At 34.6% G+C, this 20,297-nt stretch overlaps 3 protein-coding genes across 4 annotated transcripts; 2 read left to right on the top strand and 1 right to left on the bottom strand.

Moving 5' to 3' along the window:
* LOC125194522 (uncharacterized) lies at positions 1–683 on the bottom strand. Its single transcript, XM_048092786.2, has one exon. The coding sequence runs from the start codon at positions 672–674 to the stop codon at positions 60–62; it is 615 nt and encodes a 204-aa protein (XP_047948743.2). The 5' UTR covers positions 675–683; the 3' UTR covers positions 1–59.
* A 7,828-nt stretch (positions 684–8,511) lies between these two features.
* Positions 8,512–16,988, top strand: LOC125195740 (importin subunit alpha-1a-like). Of its 2 annotated transcripts, none has more exons than XM_089057349.1 (12): positions 8,512–8,655; positions 8,773–9,011; positions 9,713–9,809; positions 9,925–10,016; positions 10,119–10,250; positions 10,425–10,610; positions 10,703–10,866; positions 10,957–11,035; positions 11,198–11,326; positions 11,601–11,728; positions 11,816–12,184; positions 16,970–16,988. In XM_089057349.1, exons 2-11 carry the CDS (start codon positions 8,802–8,804, stop codon positions 12,180–12,182), a joined length of 1,584 nt encoding a protein of 527 aa, XP_088913475.1. In that variant the 5' UTR covers positions 8,512–8,655; positions 8,773–8,801; the 3' UTR covers positions 12,183–12,184; positions 16,970–16,988. The 2 variants fall into 2 exon arrangements, with proteins under 2 accessions (XP_088913475.1, XP_047949887.1); XM_048093930.2 differs by lacking the exon at positions 16,970–16,988 and adding an exon at positions 12,309–12,849 and having other exon boundaries at positions 8,513–8,655.
* On the top strand, positions 16,926–20,289 carry LOC125192951 (uncharacterized). Its single transcript, XM_048090633.2, has 3 exons — positions 16,926–17,349; positions 18,708–19,088; positions 19,618–20,289. Exons 1-3 carry the CDS (start codon positions 16,941–16,943, stop codon positions 19,983–19,985), a joined length of 1,158 nt encoding a protein of 385 aa, XP_047946590.1. The 5' UTR covers positions 16,926–16,940; the 3' UTR covers positions 19,986–20,289.
* The last annotated feature ends 8 nt before the right edge of the window (positions 20,290–20,297 follow it).

Here is a 20,297-nt window from a genome sequence, read left to right as displayed (position 1 = left end):
TTGGAAGAAAGAACTGATTATGAAAGCAATCACATCTAATTAATAATTAACACAAGTAATCACAAATGCAGATCAACATCCAATCCCTCGCTGCCATCTGTCATCAGCCCCTGTCTCTGTGGCCCCACCTCTCCCCGGCTGGCATATCCAGCCTGATGCGGTTGGGCCACGTGGACACTGCCATGGTACCTCAGGGGTACCCCTGACAAAACGCGAGGTACAACCGGCGGCTGATGCCCATCCTGTGATGGGAGCAGTAGCCGCCCACCCCCGCCGCCAGACCGGGCTCCGTGGGGCCCGATCAGGTGCACTGCGGCGGCCCCCATGCGCCGGTGATCCGCGAAGAAGTGGGCCCGCTTCGCCCGTTGCCTCTCCTTCTTGTGCGCATTCTGGTGGCCACCCAGTGCCTGTGAGTTGGCGAATTTCCTGTGGCAATGCTGGCACTCAAACCTCTTGCTCTCTAGGTCTAGCGGCGGTTGCTGATGGGCGGGGGCATTTTGGTCATTTCGCAGCGAGAATCCGAAGATCTTCATCACGGATGGTGGTGCATGTGCATAATCTTGGTGATCATGGTCACATGTAGATGATGAATGCTCATCCATCAAGGAGAAAAATATTGTTTTTAAAAAAAAAAGGAAATTTTGGGTATGAGGGCAAAAGTTTGATGTATGCATGACCTTGTAGTAGAATTAAGTGTAATATATATGGAGAGATATAGAGAGAGAAATGTAGGGATTTAGAATGGGATGGACACTATTAGCCCTACATGAAAAAGCAAACACATTGTGAAAAGTTGGTCAGATGAAGAATCAAGGCCTAAATATACCTGTAACAGAAGGTATGTTAGAGCTGCCTAGATTTTAACTAGCCATGCATTTTTTTTTTGTGTGTTTTATTTACTTTATTTTTAAAATTCTAGCTAGGCTAAGATCCCACTGCATTTATGTGTAGTGGAACATTCATATTACACCAAACTTTTTCAAGAATTACTGTGAATTGAAAATGCTAATTTGTGATTAGTGTGAAATATGATCAAACCTTGAATGATTTAATTGTGAAAACACTAAACATGGAGTTGGGCCAATCATGTCTACAGATGATGATGACCAAATCTTGTGCAAAATCCAAGGTTTTTGTCTATGTTATGCATACTCATCCCCCACCTATGCTTTGCAAAGATACTCATAGAGTATAGTTGATTTCATCAGCCAATTGATTGGACTCTAATCAAATGTGAATGCAATATAGTCTAAAAACGTGATTCACATAAACAACCAAAAAAATGATTTTATGCCTACTTTCATATCACCTTACACACACACACACACACAACTTGGAGTTCTTGAATTCTAGGAAACAAAATATTTCATAAGAAAGTGAATGGCAACCTAGCTAGAACTAGAACTAAACAAGCATGATTTCAAGTGATGATGATGATGATGGCTCATTTAATAATTTTGATGATTATTTTCCTTTTCTTGATTAAATTAGAGCATGTGAGAAAATGGGGTCAGACCACGTGTGGGTGTCGTGTTTGTGGGCTTATGCCAAGTACTAATGAAGGCAAGGATAAGGCATCAAATTACTCCAATATTGCATTATATAGTCTTCTTTGGTTGTTTGTGATACAACCCCTTTTTTCTCATGTTGTTCACAAGTACAAATAATTCTCTCCTGCCCACTTTGTTGTCATCCACAATCTCTCTCTGTCAAGTACATGTGTGTGCACAACAAACCCTCCCACTAAGCAAAGATTCACAATTTTGGAGTAGGGCATCTTGTGTTTCTATCCCTTAAGCGTGATGGATTGATGATGGTGTGTCGACAAGACGACATTTCTTGCTTGGATAGGACGAAACAAGAGATAGGGGAGACAGAGAGTTGTGGCGAATGGCCTAATCCGAGGAATAGTGCAACCGAAAAGACCTTAAGGTTGACGAACTTACCATTCTCCATCAAAAACTCATTCCACACTAAAACCCTAATCAAAACCCTAATTTTGTGGTACAAGATTTTGTTGCTGTAGCAAAGGATATATATGTGTAGTGGAGGATCGAATTTCAATATCTTTTGTTTGCTTTTTGTCAGCACATTTTCAACTAGGGTGTCAATTTTTGATCAAGAGTTACATCATAAGATTGCAAAATCAAAGTGATGGTCCACCTATAGCATCTAGGTATAGCCGCTTCATTCTAGCCTAGCAACCAAGTGATCGCGATTGATCAGGTCCGGTTGGATGTAGTATCCGACCATATGCATGTATCAAATATTTTTATTTACAACAAATAATTACATAACGACCGGGAGGTGTACCAGCAGAGCAGTCGAGCACATGTTAACGTTGACAGGCATCAACTTTCTTTTTATTATGTTCCCAATTTCCGTTTCTCTCACTGGCGGTCTAATTTTCCACCGTCTCCCTCCATCTACATTTTATTATGGATAATAGATCCATGAAATGTAGGGTTCGTTAGACACAATAACAGTAACATGTAATACAAGATAAATCAAAATGAAAATTTGTTTAGGATTAAATTAGTTATACGGGTGAATGTGGAATTTATAATCATGTGAAAAAATATAATATTGTCACTATATGCATATGATATATTGTTAAGGGTCGAGCTTTTAAGAGAAAGACAATTGAACAAGAGATAAGATTAGGCGTGATATTTACTCACAAATAAATATGGTAATTGAATGAACTCGTAGAGTATAGGTGTTAGAGAGATAAGTGGTACATAAATATGTGATAGAATGTGAGAATGTGGATAGTGTATTATATTAGATGATTGGCTTTTGAATTAAAATTGCATAATTTAATTTATAATGAATAGTTAGTAAATGTATAATACTTCCTTCACCATGCATTTGAATTAAAATTGCATAATTTAATTTATAATGAATAGTTAGTAAATGTATAATACTTCCTTCACCATGCACTAGGTGTCCCATTTTTTCATTTCCAATCATCCGGCATTACATGTCTAATTTACTTTTGTAGATGAGTTAAATCCTGCACCATGCGCCTGGTGTCCTACTTTTTCATTTCCAACCATCCGGCATTACATGTCTAATTTACTTTTGTAGATGAGTTAAATCCCGCACCATGCGCCTGGTGTCCCATTTTTTCATTTCCAATCATCCGGCATTACATGTCTAATTTACTTTTGTAGATGAGTTAAATCCTGCACCATGCGTCTGGTGTCCCATTTTTTTCATTTCCAACCGTCCGGCATTACATGTCTAATTTACTTTTGTAGATGAGTTTTAACGTGTAACTATAAACTACTCCATCCGTTCAAAAAAAAAATAGTTTCGTTTTGTTTGTTTGGAATGTCTGTAAAAAATAGTCTTATTTCTAAAAATGGAACGTTTATCTCTTATACTTTTCCTACTTTTTCTTCTCTTTCTCATACTCCCTTTATTCACTTTTTCTCCTTAGCTCTCTTACTTTATCCACTTTTTCTCATTCGCACTCTTATATTACCAATTTTTCATTAAAACTCATATTACCTACAAATGAGACTATTCTTTATGAACGGAGGGAGTATGAGATATAGATAGAAAAAATGGGATAAAGTGAGACAAAATTAGAACAAGTGGTGAGAAAGTTTTCCTACATATATAGAAATAAATTAAACTAAATTTGGTGGACGTACCAAAATAAAAAATATTACTACGTAATTAGTAACCAGTCAACCTCATTATAATTCCAATAATATAAAAAGTGAGCATATTCAACTAAATTTCTATACCTACACTCCTTAAAACTTGAGCTGAGTCAAAGTGAGATACATATACTACGGAATGAATGAAAGTATTATACAAAGATTTGAGGATTCTCTAAACCCATGTTCGCATGTTTACATGCCCTTGAAAGTTGAATCAAAATGATCTTGCTAGTACATTGTGAAAACTCAAATGTAGACCCTCGATATTAATGTCCTTACTTTTTGTTGATTGGAATATTTTTAGATTGGAATTAGCCAATTAGGTAAGGATTCTCATACATCCTAGCTAGCTACACATAGCTAGTGACTAACCACCATTGAGTTGCTTGTCGGGCTCCGATGAATTGATAGACAAAGACTAAATCGGGTTCGACCGGAATATGAATCAAGCCTTACACTGATTTGATCTTATATTTAATGCACACCCTCAATCGTGAATTAATTGCTTTTGATTGATAATGAGTAGCATTAGCTTATTACATTGTGAGTTGTCGCGTCGTGCCTAGATAATTGAAGTGAGATACCTAAGAGATGACTACAAAAGTGTACCATTGATGTATAGCAAGATAAAGCCATGTCAACTTTTAAGGTGCTGCCTAATTAAACAACTATGGCTTATCACAATTGACGTCACAAAATAATTTTGTTTGCTAAATTACGAAAGGAATTGCACGAGTGAAGGGCCCTTTTTGTCTCTCCACATCTCCCACCATCAAATGTTTATGTGGATAATTGTTGTGTGTGTCTCTCTCTCTTTGTCGTATTTGTGTTTGGGTATGTGTGGGGGGAGGGATTATGATATTCTTCATAGTTATGCTATACATACATTAGATGGAATATTTATAGTTATCCATGCCAATTGGATCATTCTTTAGAGTTTCATATCAGTCATATGTTAGTGTTGTTATTATGTCTTCATCTAATGATACGGAACCGAAGTTATAGATATGAAAATAGACATATACATATATTTATAATCACACGATGAGCATATAACACAATAGTTAGAAATACTTTCATGTTATAAGATTTGTTTTCTAAGGTCGGTTTAATCCTGCAAGTGAACCTACTACTTTCGGTCATGTGCATGGTCAATTCGATACTGGAACAATTCCTTGACACACAATTCAATTGGAAAAAGTTAGGAGATCTCGATTGAACATATGCATTATATTTAACAAAGAGTGTTTTCACATGTTTTATATATTATGAGACGAATATGTACAATATAAAATTAATATTTAAAGACAATTTATTCAGTATGTTTAGATACTTTCGAATTTCTAGACCGCTACCCACACCTGGTGCCATCCCCTTCCCCCCGGTGCCCCACCCGACATCCCCTCCAACCGCGCACTCTACTAGAACTCAAAGGTGTGATACCCTCGCGTCTCCTGTTACCGATGGTATGATATTTACAACGATTGATTTACCTAATTTATGAATCGATTTACATTCAATAGTTTGCAAATCAATCCGTGTATTTTCCATAATTATGGGTTATGGCATCATTACCTTTACAAGACAATTCTAACTGTGAACTTCCCAATAATCAGTTTATGATTTTTGATATGATAATAAACAATATAAATCTCATCAAACTACGATATAATAAAGTGATTTGCATTTACAACATCCGAATACAGAGGTATTCATTTTTAGTGCAATTAATGCCATTGTGAATGCATGAATTTTCACGTGAACCTAAATCTCTTTTGTGATGACCAAAATTTACATTTGTGCCATATATTCTAATTGAATTTCCACTTATTCTTTGTTTAAAGCACTATAAGTTTGATTTTTTGTTAAAAAAAAGATTCAATTAATGTTGTGTTAGCACTCTGATAATAAAAAAAATCTGACTTCAGCTTAATTTTATGAATATCATGATGGATGGATAAATTTGCACACAACAATTCCATGTGAAATTTGTCAGACAAAACATTACGAAAGTGATTTCGTGGAAATTCCCATTTTGGGTGTCTTCATTTTTGTTAAAGTTATGAATGACAGTGATGGATCAAGAACTTCAATAGGAACCTGTTTCAGATATACTCCATATTGAAACAATTATTATCATTATTAATTTTTAAAAAGACCATATCATATGTTCACGCATTTTGTAGTTTGATGCATGATTAGTTACTTTCAAAAAGACTAATCTTTGAGTGCAGTTTTTTACAGGATTCAAACATGGCTGATTTAAGACATCACTCAAAATCGTGTCCAAATCCTTGCAAGAATCATGTGGAAAATGGCAGTAACACACATGCTGATGTTGCTCAGAGCTGGAACACCTCAAACTCATGAGTGATAACTTCATTTGCAAGAGATGAATTTACTTGCTATTTGTCGTTAAAATCGCAATCTTTAACAGAAATTTGTACGTTATGAAATTTGGTCGTAAAACTCATGAACTTATTAGGCTATGTAGTGAATTTCCCGTGAATTCAGTTTTTCTCCAAATTAAAACGAAGGTCGTAAAAATTCCCATAATTCATGATTTTTGCAACAAAATTTTAAGTTCATAGTATTAAGAGTGAACTACAAAAATAGTCTCTGGACTATGCGTTTATCTCGTCAATGAATCCTGGACTTTAAAAATATCCCCAGACAACCCTGGACTAAGCGTTTATCTCGAAAATGGTCCCTTCTCACTATTTCCTGACAAAAATACCCTTTTGGAGGGTTTTGGAGGGTTTGGGCAATTTGGTCTTTTTACATTTTAAATATGATATTATTTCAGTTATATACTAAATCTGATATTATTTCAAAATTATCATTCTTCTTCCCTTTTGGCATCCTTCACTTTGTTTCTTTATTTCAATATTAGATTTAATTTTATAAAATTTAATTTTAAAATTTAATTTTAAAATATCAATAAATTTTTTTTAATTATTAAAATTACTATTAAATAACAAATTAATAGTTTTAATCCATATTTGATAGTGTCTTATATTTAATCAATATGGTACGACGACGTCTTAGTTTTAATCAATATTTAATAGTTTTAACCATAAATAGATCATATAACACGATTTAGTCAACTTCATAATATTTTTAGTCAAATTCTCCTATACATTAGATGCATATTTATTTCGGAATAAATCGTGTTATATGATCAATTTATGATTAAAATTATTAAATATTGATTAAATCTAAGGTGTCGTCGTACCTTATTGATTAAATATACACTATCAAATATTGATTAAAACTATCAATTTGTTATTTAATAGTAATTTTAATAATTAAAAAAATTATTGATATTTAAAATTTAAAATTTAATTTTATAAAATTAAATCTAATATTGAAATAAAGAAACAAAGTGAAGGATGACAAAATTAATAGTTGAATGATAATTTTGAAATAATATCAGATTTAGTACATAACTGAAATAATATCAGATTTAAAATGTAAAAAGACCAAATTGCACAAACCCTCCAAAACCCCATAAAAGGGTATTTTCGTCACGAAACAGTGAAAAAGGACCATTTTCGAGATAAACGCTTAGTCCAGGGTTATCTGGGGATATTTTTAAAGTCCAAGGTTTATTGGCGAGATAAACACATAGTCCAGGAACTGTTTTTGTAGTTCACTCTAATATTAAATTCGGCCACAAAATTGTGATTTTAGAGATCAGTAGTCATTCTTTAAAATTCATTTTTCAGTTCTCACACAAAGGTTTCCATTTGAAATGTTCTCATTTTACTCATATTGTCTAATTGTGTAGAATAAAATGCTTTATGTGCTTTTTCCCATAAGATTTTAGATTAAAATAATATTATACTTTTATATATTTGACAAATAAGAATTAAATATGAATGTCGATATTTCAAAATATACGACTATTTATCTATAACATCATTTACTTTGACTATATTTGATATTTCTCACGAATATAAATTTTAGTGGCAAATAATAATCAATTTCCCACGAGTAGTTCATAATTTTTGGGACTAAATTTCAAGTTTATGAATATATCAACTTCTTGGGTTTAGAAATTAATATCCTTAAAATTTAATAAGTTTTCACTATCACAAAAGGCATTTGCATGATGAAAAATTCGCATTTCACATTTAAAGTATGTATACTATACTAAGTATTCAACATTTAATTTAATACGACCAATTTAAATTTCATTAAATATTAGAGCTAAATTGTCTTGATGATTCATTGATGTGACATTGTTAATCTCGCGTGACATTATTTGATGAAAATATAATATCGTGTATTATAAAGAAAAGTGCATAAATAAATCATGTCAACAATAATATCTTAGTTCTCTCCGTCCAAAAATAAGAGTTCCATTTAAGTTTGACAAAAAATATAAAAAAAAAATGGATGAGAAAAGATAGAGAAATATGAGACTCATTTTTATATATTAGTTTTAAAATAGAAAGTGAGTGGAAAGTTGAGTCTATCTATCATTTATAATAAAAAAAGGTTCGGAACTCCTAACGGTGGACGGAAATGGAAACCGAGACTTCTAATGGTAATAGCGGACAGAGGAAGTAGTTAATTGCAAAAGTAAATTAAACAAAAAATTTGACATTAACACAAATATTTTAAAGTTGATGAATAATATTATAAGTTGAGCCAAAAATATCTAATTTATAAACAAATAAGGCAGATATTTAAACTTTTTGTGACGAAAAATTAAAAAAAGTTAGTAGTACTTGTTGTGGTAACAATGAACCGCGGGGGGGGGGGGGGGGGTTGTGTAATTATAAGCAAATTTAGGGATGAAGGTTGAATTAAAAAAAGATGGTTCATGGCACTTGCTGCATCGGTAGCCGGTAGCATCAGTTTTCCCTCATGCGGCTGATAATTGTTGCAAAAGAAACTTCTCCTAATTCAAAACCCCCCTCTCTCTCTCTCCGTGTTTAGTCTCTACCCTACTATTCATTCACTATCAACGAAGGTAAAGCCATATTGAATTGAACTGAATTGAATTGAATCGATTCCTCTCTGTGTTTATAATTGGTGTATGTATTTGTATTCATGCTCATACTTCGGTTTCGTGTTCATCGCTGTTCAGGTGTTCGTCGCCTTATTCTGTAGAATACGATGTCGCTGAGGCCGGGCGCTAGGGCGGAGGTGAGGCGGAGCCGCTACAAGGTGGCGGTGGACGCCGATGAGGGGCGGAGGAGGAGGGAGGACAACATGGTGGAGATCCGGAAGAGCAAGCGCGAGGAGAGTTTGCTTAAGAAGCGTAGGGAAGGCCTCCAGCCGCAGCCGTTCGCAGCCTCGCTTCAGTCCTCCGCGCTCGAGAGGAAGGTATATCTCGTTACTTATTCGACGGGGTTGGTTTGTCTGGTGAAATTGGAAGTGTTTGGGAGTAGGTTTTTAGATTTTGCCTAATTTTGATTTTTGTATGAGTTCGGTTGAGATTCTTTTATTTGATTGAATAATTGCTTGTTTATGTTGTTTTAGCTGAACTAAATATGAATATATTGATTGATTGAATGATTGGTATGGTATTTTCTTTGCAATTGCTATTGTTTGATTTGTTTGTGAAATGCTAATTTTTTTGGAACATGCATTTGATTGTAGCAGAGATAAGTCTCATATGTTTGATAGAATCTCTATTACTTACTACATGTATAAAAGTAGTACATGTCTTCTCTGTGGAAGTATGTGTGTGGGGGGTATTGTGTTCACTATATCCGACTCTTTTCTGTGTTTTCTAGCTTCCATCAATCCATACGCATAAGAATATGCTGCATGTGTTGGATAAATAATTGATTTTTACCTCTGTGTGAATCTGGCGTTTTCTGTAAACCGAAATGGAGACTGTTTTCTTTCTTGAATAATAAATATTTGGCTTGACATACGCAGATTTTTATGCTTGTCAATTCAGTTTGTGATATTTTGTGTGTGCTTATTCGTTTTCAATTTGTAGAGTGGTTGTGTTTATTGTTGTCATTTGTTGTTTTAGTTTTTACTTGGAGGAATTATAGCTTTCCATTTCTATGCAGTTGGAGAGTCTTCCTGCTATGATTGCTGGCATCTGGTCAGATGATAACAACTTGCAGCTTGAAGCAACTGCACAATTCCGCAAATTACTATCAATTGGTAAGACTTCCTCCCTCATTCATATATCTAATTTTTCTATGTATTCTTTAGGTGATTTACACTGATAGTCGAATTGTCTTTTATGATGACTAATTGTTTGCAAAATATATTTCAGAAAGAAGCCCTCCTATTGAAGAGGTTATCCAATCTGGTGTTGTTCCTCGGTTTGTTCAGTTCCTCATGAGAGAGGACTTCCCTCAGCTTCAGGTATCTATGTGAAAAGTTTTATCTTGAAAGAGTTACTGTATGCCATGCCTGCATATCTCTGACTTTTTCTAATGCTTTTGTCCATCTTGTGATCCCTTACAGTTTGAGGCTGCTTGGGCACTTACTAATATTGCCTCTGGTACATCAGAAAACACCAGGGTAGTTATTGATCATGATGCTGTGCCGATTTTTGTGAAGCTTCTAGGTTCACCGAGTGACGATGTCCGTGAACAGGTACACATCCTTTTTACATTTAACTTTAGTTTGGGATGGGAAGTAGGCTCCCTGGAATAGCGGCAAACACACCCCATTGCCATTCTTATTTTACAATATCAGGTTCCGTATGTACCTGGCCTAGTGGATAATTTTGTTAAAAAAAGTGTTGGTTTTTCTTTTTTGTTCCTGTAGGCTGTTTGGGCCTTGGGGAATGTTGCCGGTGATTCTCCTAAATGCCGTGACCTTGTCCTTAACAATGGGGCCCTGATCCCCTTGTTGGCTCAGTTGAAGGGCTCTACTAAGCTCTCAATGCTGAGAAATGCCACCTGGACTTTGTCAAACTTCTGCAGAGGCAAGCCACAACCTCCCTTTGAGCAGGTATTGGCTTTGATTTTCACAGCTGAGTGTTATATATTTTTTCTTTGGCTTATGGAAGATGTTATTCCTCTAATTTGCTGCAACATTTCCAGGTAAGACCAGCAATTCCAGCCCTTGAGTGTCTTATTTACTCAGATGATGAAGAGGTACTTACTGATGCATGCTGGGCTCTCTCATATCTATCGGATGGTACAAATGACAAAATTCAAGCTGTGATTGAGACTGGTCTCTGTCGACGCCTTGTTGATCTCCTCCTGTGAGTGGCATTTGTATAATATTCTATTGGTCCTTGACTCCCTGAACTTCTTGTGTATTATTTATGATTTTACTTATTTTCTTTTTGTAGCCATCCCTCTCCTTCAGTGCTTATCCCTGCCCTCCGTACTGTTGGAAATATTGTGACTGGCGATGATGTTCAAACTCAGGTATGAAATTTCCACCTCCATTCAGTTGCAGCTATTGCAATTTGCTTAATAGTACTTTTGCTTGTCGGAAGCTCAGATGTTTTGTGATTAGTATACTTGAAGAATTTTGGCATTTAAAGACTATATTTTTATATGCTCTTTAATTCCATTTCTTTCTTTCAGTCGATCATCGAGCATGGTGCACTTCCTTCACTACTAAGCTTGTTGACTCACCATCACAAAAAGAGCATCAAGAAAGAAGCCTGTTGGACAATTTCAAACATCACTGCTGGAAACAGAGAACAAATACAGGTAATAATCATGCACTTGGATGGATTGAGTCTCATTTGTATGATGTCATGATTATGATCTTGTCTTAATCTTCTGTGAGCATAATGATTTGTTGAGTTCCGTTCTGTTCAAATTACTGGCTTTTTCACTTGCTAGGACTGATTATTTTGATGATATAATTATAAGGGAAGTGATTGTGTGTACGTTGTGGAGTTTACTGTGATTTGTTGGATTCTTGGTTCCTTTTATGCATTGTTCTGTGGAAGTCATTATTGATCTTTTTTTTAAATGGCAGGCTGTAATAGATGCTGGCTTGATAGGTCCCTTAGTCAATCTACTTCAGACTGCCGAATTCGATATAAAGAAAGAGGCTGCATGGGCTATATCAAACGCTACGTCTGGAGGAACCAATGAGCAAATCATGTAAGCTCGATGTTTTCAAGCTCATTTTTTGGATCAGTTCGATCTCCATTTCCCTCTTTACGAAAACTGCACACTTTCTTGATGTAGGTACTTGGTCAGTCAGAACTGTATTAAACCTTTATGTGATCTTCTGATCTGCCCCGATCCAAGAATCGTGACTGTTTGTTTGGAGGGTCTGGAAAACATACTGAAGGTTGGGGAAGCTGAGAAGAGCAACTATGGAGATGTCAATTATTTTGCCCAGTTAATAGATGAAGCAGAAGGGCTAGAAAAAATTGAGAATTTGCAGAGTCATGACAACAACGAAATCTACGAGAAGGCTGTAAAGATACTCGAGACCTATTGGCTAGAGGAGGACGAGACTTTACCTGCTGCTGTTGACGAAAGCCAGAACGGATTCAACTTTGGAGGAAATGGCCTTCAAGTACCACCTGGTGGATTCAGTTTCAACTGAAGGTTAGTTCTCCCACTCTTCTCATTCTAATCCCTTCATTTTGATACGCGTCAAAAATAAAAAATCATATGATGAGTATGCGTCTTTTAGGACCCAAGAATCATCATCCTTTTGTTTTTTTTTCAGTCTGGTGTACAGCAGTTTCTCTGGTTGGTAGTGATACCAATTAGGTCGGTCAAGGGTCAGGAGTTGCAGCATGGGTCGAGTTCAGGTCTGGTCAGTTTGCAGCACTCCTAAACGAGTTTGGTGAGTCGGGTCGGGTCCAGAGTCGGTCAATATTATGGAGGTGAGACCTCCTAGTACGTGTCGATCTGTGCCGTGCTGGTCAATTGAGTAACGGGGTTCCAGCATGGGCAGAGACAGTCGGTCGGGTCGTATCTGGTCATTTCCCCTGTATGGTTGGAGTTGTCTAGGGGAACCCTACATGGAATGGTTTTTCCATTTGAGATTGGCGATGTGGGGAGTCTTGTGTTTGCATGTATACATGCTTTTAGTTGTCGTAGTCCTAAGTCGTGGCAACGGTATTGTTTTCATTTGTTTGATCATGCTTAAGTTTTATACCATTTGTCAATGCGGTCATAATTGTCTATTTATGTTGCTTGCAACAAAAGTGAATTTGAGTTATTTGGAGACCATTTACATATATCCATTGGATTGGATTGGATCATATTACACTTGTGGTTTTTTTACGAAAGTGGGAGTTTTTTACCTTCTTCATAAGGTTCTTTCTATACGTGTCTGTTTCTTTTTTCTTTGTTTGAAAAACATGTGTTGTGCAAAAATAAACTCTAGGTAGGTGTTAACTATTCAAGATTGACTGCAATATAGTACTCCTAATTATTTTTATTATTAGGATTTCTCTATCCAAGCGGTGCGAATAAAAAATGTTTGTTTGGATCAGCCAATTTTATTTATCTAAACTAATAATAAATTATAAATGTCATTTATGCTTTATAAAAAATAATATACTCATATATACAGTGCTAGATGAGTATATATAAGTAGTACCATGAATTTTGAAATTTTGAAAAAAGTATTTAAGAAAAGTTAGGATATACTCCTTTTGTTCCATGAGAATATGCATTCTTTCCTTTTTAGTTAGTCTCACAGGGTATGAATTTTTCTAAATTTCTCAATGTTTAGGTGGGACTCCATTAACAATACTTTATTTATTTTTTCTTTATACTTCTCTTTTACTTTACCAATTACTCCCTCAGTCCGCCGTTAGGAGTCCCGGTCACTTTTGGGCACTTAACATTATTATAATAATAAATAGTTAAAGTGGAGATATGATAAAGTAAAATAGAGAATACTGTTGAGAAGGGTTGAGAAGTGTCTTCTTAACATTATTATTTCTCTTACTTTATCATTTTTCTACTTTAACTAGTATTTATCATCATTTTTGCAAAACAAGTGCCCAAAAGTGACCGGGACTCCTAATGGCGGACGTTGGGAGTATGTATTAAAACCCGTGTCTAACCAAAAGTATATATTCTTGTGGGACGGGGAGTAAGAATCTTGAGAAGTTGTATTACTATCTTTGTTTTGAAGAATCTTATAACTCTCAAATCTCAATTATAAGAATCAAATCAATTTAACTTTGATATTTGAAAAATCGAAAATGGATTACTTTTACGAGGCATATAAAAATTTGGAGTTATATAATGTACTACTTCCTCCATCCCATAAAACTACGTGCACTTTTCATTTTCTTCCATTCCATAAAAATATGTGCATTTCATTTTTGGAAAGTTATATTAATTTAATAATGTAGGTCTCCTTATCCACTAACACTACTTTAACTACAATTCCCACCCCTCTCTTATTTTACCATATCATTCTCCTCATTTCTCTTATTTTACTAATTTTGTATTAATTCTCGTGTCATCTCCATTGCCCATATTTTAATGGGGTGGAGGAAGTACTAACATAGTACTCCCTCCGTCCCATAATAGATATCACACTTTCTTTTTTAGTTTGTCCCATAAAAGATATCATATTTCTTTTTGTTGGAAAAAGTTCTCTCTTGCATTAATATAAATATACTATTTTTCCTCTCCATCCAACACACAAAACAATATATCCTAAAATTCTGTGTCATTCTTTAACTATATCATCTATTATGAGACGGTGGGAGTAGTAAATTTAGGGTTTCATTTATGCATCATCTTTTGCCATTTTTCACGTGATGTCACAGTTAGAAAGGATCCAAAATTAATTTGCAGAGGCATACCCTGGAGTCTCAATGTCTATTGATAATTTTTGTCCTAAAAAGGCAAGGTGAAAATGATTCATCACTATTCGAATATTTTTGTTTCCTTGTAAGTTAAAAATTGTTTAAATAAAATTGGAAAGGCTTGTTGATTGAGTTGTGGAATTGTTACAGGCCATCTCAAAAGAGTAATATATTATGATATAGGGTTTATTTCCTTTCACAATTGGTTCTTTGTCTGGCCATCACTTTACTGGTCATCGCCAAGTTGGTTTTGGCTGATAATTTGCCCGACCATCATTCTGAGTCGCTCCCAAACGTCCTTGTTGGTCAAGGCAATCGAATTCTCGTTGGCCGTGTAGGGTTGTTTGTCGTGCCACCGTTCTGAGTTGACTCTCAAATGTTCTGGTTGGTTATGCCCACGTTTGTCAGGGGTCATTCGCAAGCCACCTCTCTGAGTCATTGTGTCTCTTATTGAAAGCACGAATATTATAGATCAAATATAATACGCATCCTAAAAGACTAATAAATAAAAGAGATATCATTGGGTCTAAAATCCTTCACAATCAATGTGGATATTAGATTCCATAAAATGAACCCACACACATTTTGAACGAGTCCAGATCAAATTTCATGTTGGATGGGCACATATTTCAAAATATTAAGCATCTTTATTCATTTTATTCTATTACTAGAAATAAAATATGGTTAAATAATTGTTAGTGGAGAGTGAGACTATCTTAATATATAGAGAGACAAAAGTTATTAAGAAAAAAGATGGACTATTTATATGAGATATATCAAAATGGAACAAAATGTCTATTTTTATGGGACCGATTGAGTATGCTTTATCAGTTCTATTTGAAAAACACTATCTTGCTAGATTTTGGTTAGACTAATTTTAGTAACAATAAAATTTTAATGATACATCTTGCTCTTGCTGAGCATTGTTCTAATTAAATTAATGGGAATCGTCTATATTTTTCTTAATTTGAAAGGTAAGATTCTTGTTTGAAGCTTCATGCGTATCTGATAAATGTTTTGTAAGATTTGGCTTATAACTCCAAATTTTGCGTCCGATTTCTCTGTTTTTTTTGTTTTTATTACTTGATTCATATGTCCCACACCATCTGTGTGAGTACATACAGTTAACTTTAGTATTTCTCTTTTTTCAACTTTTCAGTTTTCATGAATAACAATATCATAAAATTCTGCTTTATTATCGGAGAGAGAAATAAATTACTATTATTTTTATGTAATAGGAGTATAAAATTTCATAATTTTTTGACGTGGAGATATTCCAAACAACATGTTTTCCCTTATCCCAATCAACGGAAAAGTGGAAACTTGTGGATAGCAAAAATTCAAAGTCTTGACAATTCACTTTCTTTTTTGAGTTTTTTTTTTTTTTGCTTTTCATTAATAAGAATTTAATCATAATTTTTAGTTAATTTTTGGCTAATCACATAATTTTTGAACCATGCATATTATAATTTTTAGTTAATTTTTGGCTAATCATATGATTTTTAAACCATGCATATTAGACAATAATTTTTAGTAAATTTTTGGCTAATCACATGATTTTTAAACCATGCACATTAGACTATAACTTTACTATATTTACATGATTTTTAAACCATGCACAGTAGCGATTCATCACAGTCACAACACAATTTTGAGCATCCCCAACGTGGATGCTTTGTCACGATTATTGTTTCACACTCAATATTTTTTATATCAATTATGAATCACACCATGAGACTGTGTGAATACCTTATTTCTTAGAGTGAACTACACTAATGGTCTCGAACCTTACGTTTTGCACGCTAATAGTCATTGGAGTTTAAAATATCATGGGTAGTCCTTATGTTAAATCCTTTTCTCTCTCTTTAAAACAACATAGTTATCAATTACATCTTATTCCAAGATTAACCATGACATTTTTAATGTCCAATGAATATTAACGTACAAAACGCAAAGGTCAATGAACATTTACATAGTTCACTATATTTCTTAAAGTGAACTACAAAAATGGTCCCTGTATTATGGGTTTATCTCGTTCATAGTCTCTGGACATTAAAAATATCGTCAGACATCCATAGACTAAGGGTTTATCTCGAAAATTGTCATTTTTCACTGTTTTCGGTCGAAAATACCCTTTGGAGGGGGTGGGCAATTTGGTCTTTTTATAGTTTTAATATTTTAAATCTGGTATTATTTCAGTTATGTACTAAATCTGATATTATTTCAAAATTATCATTCTTCTTCCCTTTTGTCATCTTTCACTTTGTTACTTTATTTCAATATTAGATTTAATTTTATAAAATTAAATTTTATAAATTTTAATTTTTAAATATTAATAAAAAAATTTAATTAATGGATAAGATAAAAAGTGATGCGAGGTCTATTCAAATTAACTAATCAATCAAAGAAGGTTAACTATAGAGTATCTATAAAATTAAAATATCCATCACACAACACTGGTCCAATAAAACACTCACATAGTAAGTACAAATAGAGTGTGGGAGTGATAGTGAGAGAGAGATATGATTAAGAACTGCTTCACCTTCTCCAGCGACGAGGAGCAATCCGCCTCCCCAAAACCATCCCATTACTGGTGGAGAGGCCCTCAAGATTTCGACGAAGATGGCCACTTCAAAATCAACATTTCCGACCCTGCAAATCACACCCCAAGAATCAAGCTTTTGATAGAAATGGAGAGGTTGGGATTCATCGGCGGCGCTGGGCTGAATGACTTGAGGCACAAGATTCTTAGCTACAGAGCTGGGGATTTCTGCCTCCCAATTGGTGGGATAGAGAGAGAGGATATGGAAATCCCACCTCTCATCACAATCTTGCTCACTGGCTTGACTGCCTCTGGCAAAAGCTCTTTCATCAATCTCATGTATGGTGTTCTTGGTAGATTTGGCCTCATCCCTTTTGCTCAGACATCAGGTATATACATTATATTCCCCACCATTTCAATATTCAACTCTTTCATACACACCACTAACTGTGTTTGATTTGGTTTGGTTCGATTCAGTTTGAATTCTGTACTACAATTAATCCATTGTTAAAATTTAATTAATAGGGATAATAGTCATTTAAATCATGAAATTTAGTCAAATACTGATATTTTACATTTTGAAAATGGGAGACTGAAACCGGAGTTCATTTTTTTCCAATTGTCTCATCCGAATGACATATTTTAGCAATGTTGATTCGTTAAATAAAATAACATTATTTTGAGTTTCAATACAACTAGAAAATATAGTTAAGAAAAATTCAAAATTGATAATTCAGTATAAGTACTTCATTTAAAAACTCTATAAAACTAACTAGTACTACTAACATTTAATTTTAGGAGTTAGCTCAGTATATGAAAAAAGGGCTCTTTTTTCCATACAACACTCAGTAGTCAGTACTGACCAGTGCGATATCTATCTGTTTTGAGAAAGTGCACATAATGTTTCAATTTTTGTGATGAGTATAGATTTGCTGATTGGGTCATATGGTTTTTCTTCATACTATACTACATATTTATATGGGTTTGGTGTTATACATTTCCAGATTTTTACAAACATACAATAAACAATGTCATAGAACATTGAAAGTTTTGAGTCAAAAAACCATACTAAATTGAGCACAAATTTCTATTAATATTCATATTTAGCATAAATTTCTATTCATATGCATTTTTAGTAAAAAGGGACCTTTCTTTTCACACACTGTGTTTTCCGATTATTTATTACTAATATTAATAAGTTCTAAAAAATATTTTCAAAGTGTCTTTTCAGAGCTTTAATTTGTGGGTTCATCATGTCTATATCTTAGCTGGTATGGAAAAAAGGGCTCGCTGTTCATCTTTTTTTTCCACTTACAAAGCAAAATACTGACTACTGCAGTCTTATTTGAAGAAAGTGATTGGTACAATTAAAGATTATTTCACACATATTTTTAGTGCTTTTGTGTATTCATCATGTTTTATCTTTTGCCAGTTATCATAAAAGGACTCATTATTATCTTAATGAAAAGGATTTTCATTTTTCGTTATGAGACTAGATTTATTAATTGGCATGATGTGGGTCTAACGTGACGACGTCAAGGCACAACTCAGTTGATAAGAATGTTCTCCTTCTAACCAATAAGTTTGGAGTTTCTAGATTTATTAAATATTTGTGTGTGAATTTTAGCGTTCATTTTTAAACATTATCCTACCACAAGTTCTATACATTTTATCATATGCATCTTCTCTAGAACGGAAGGAGTTTAATTCGATACATATGAAATGTTTGTTCATTCTATATGAATAGGTGAATCTTCAAATTTCACCACAATGTATCTAGAAGAACACAACGTGTTGAGGTCACCTAGGAGTGGGTTCTGTGTGTACGACACGCGGGGTTTAGACCAAAATCACATGGAGGAAGGACTCGAGGAGGTCTCGACGTGGATGACTGACGGCGTCAGACATCACCAGCCTTGTAAAAGGGCTGGTGATGAAAACATCAAGGGATTAATTCAACTCAATGAATCAATGGAGTTCACTAATTCAAGATACATCAATAGAAAGGTCAATTTTGTAATGGTTATGGCTGATTTATCAGAGATTCATAGAGCATTCAAATCTGGTGATTTGGAGCCAATTGTGGCCTTGAGAACACTCTTCCATTTCCCACCCATCAAGAATTCAAGTAAGTCTTGTATTTAATCATTCTCTGGCTCCTCTTTTACTTTATTTATTATATGTTCAAATCAGATTTTCTACATTTTAATTAATTGATATATGAAGTCTATTGTGTGAAATTTTTAATCTCTAGTATTCTTTATTTATGTTGAATTTAGGATCTTGTGTACTATGCCGCAAGTATCAAATTTTACCGGGTTAGGTACGGTCTCAATCATTGAAGCGTACCTGATACGTGAAGGAGAGATCGACCAAACTCTAGTGAGGTTCCCTTCTAAAATAAGGATAGAAAGTGCTCATTAGGTATATTTAAGTTGATCACTTTTTCTTCACAAGTTCAATGCGTGAAATCTCACATGTGTAAGTAAAGGTGTCAAAATGGGTCCTATTAAGAAAACAATTCTCCAATTTTTGGATTGGGCTAGGTCTAAATTCTTCATTTGGCTTGATGGGCTCAAGCAAGGTCGTGTCGAAAATATGACAGCTCTAACTATAAGTAAGTACTTATTTTAACATGACATTTATATTCTTAATAGATGAGAACCCGATCTTGATCCTAACACACGGGGACACTCTGAACCCCGAAGATAGGATCAAGGGGAGGCTTCAAATATGCGAGTACATGGGCATCCCTGAGACAAATGGCGTCTACGACATACCATGTTTGGCCGAGCAATGGGTGCTCGCGGAAGATTCCGACCCGATCTCAGCGTACGCGCTCACTGAAGCCGTATACAAGGCGTTGCTTCAAGCGGACAGAGCTCATCCTCCGAAATGGAGGTTGAAAGAATGGACCACCTTCATCTTCTCATGGACCATGTGGTGTCTTGCTTCACTCTTTTCATTTCTTGCACAAATATTTGGAAGATTTGGGAATTGTGATGGGAGACTTAGGAATATGTGAGGATTGAGTTTAATTAGTGGTGTCTTGTGAGGATTGACTAATATTTAAGTTCGTGCAATGATTTCAAGTTTTTTTTCACTTTGAATAGCTCGACTTTTATAGGTTGGGCAATGATTTTAAGTAATGTATGTTAGGATCCCCAATTGCTAGCTAGCTAGGTTATTTAGGTACGTAGATTGTGGGTTTGCTTAATGCTTGTGTAACAGAGACGCCATATATGATGTGTTATGTGTCATGTGTGTAACTTCAAGATCTTACATTGAAGGATTGCTCTTTTCATAAGGAAATTATATCTTTTAAATCACTACACCA

The sequence above is a fragment of the Salvia hispanica genome, chromosome 4, assembly GCF_029641045.1.
Source record: "Salvia hispanica isolate PSC_SH4W2 chromosome 4, Shi_PSC_v1, whole genome shotgun sequence".
Lineage (NCBI taxonomy): Eukaryota > Viridiplantae > Streptophyta > Magnoliopsida > Lamiales > Lamiaceae > Salvia > Salvia hispanica.
This window is presented reverse-complemented; position numbering and strand designations above follow the sequence as displayed.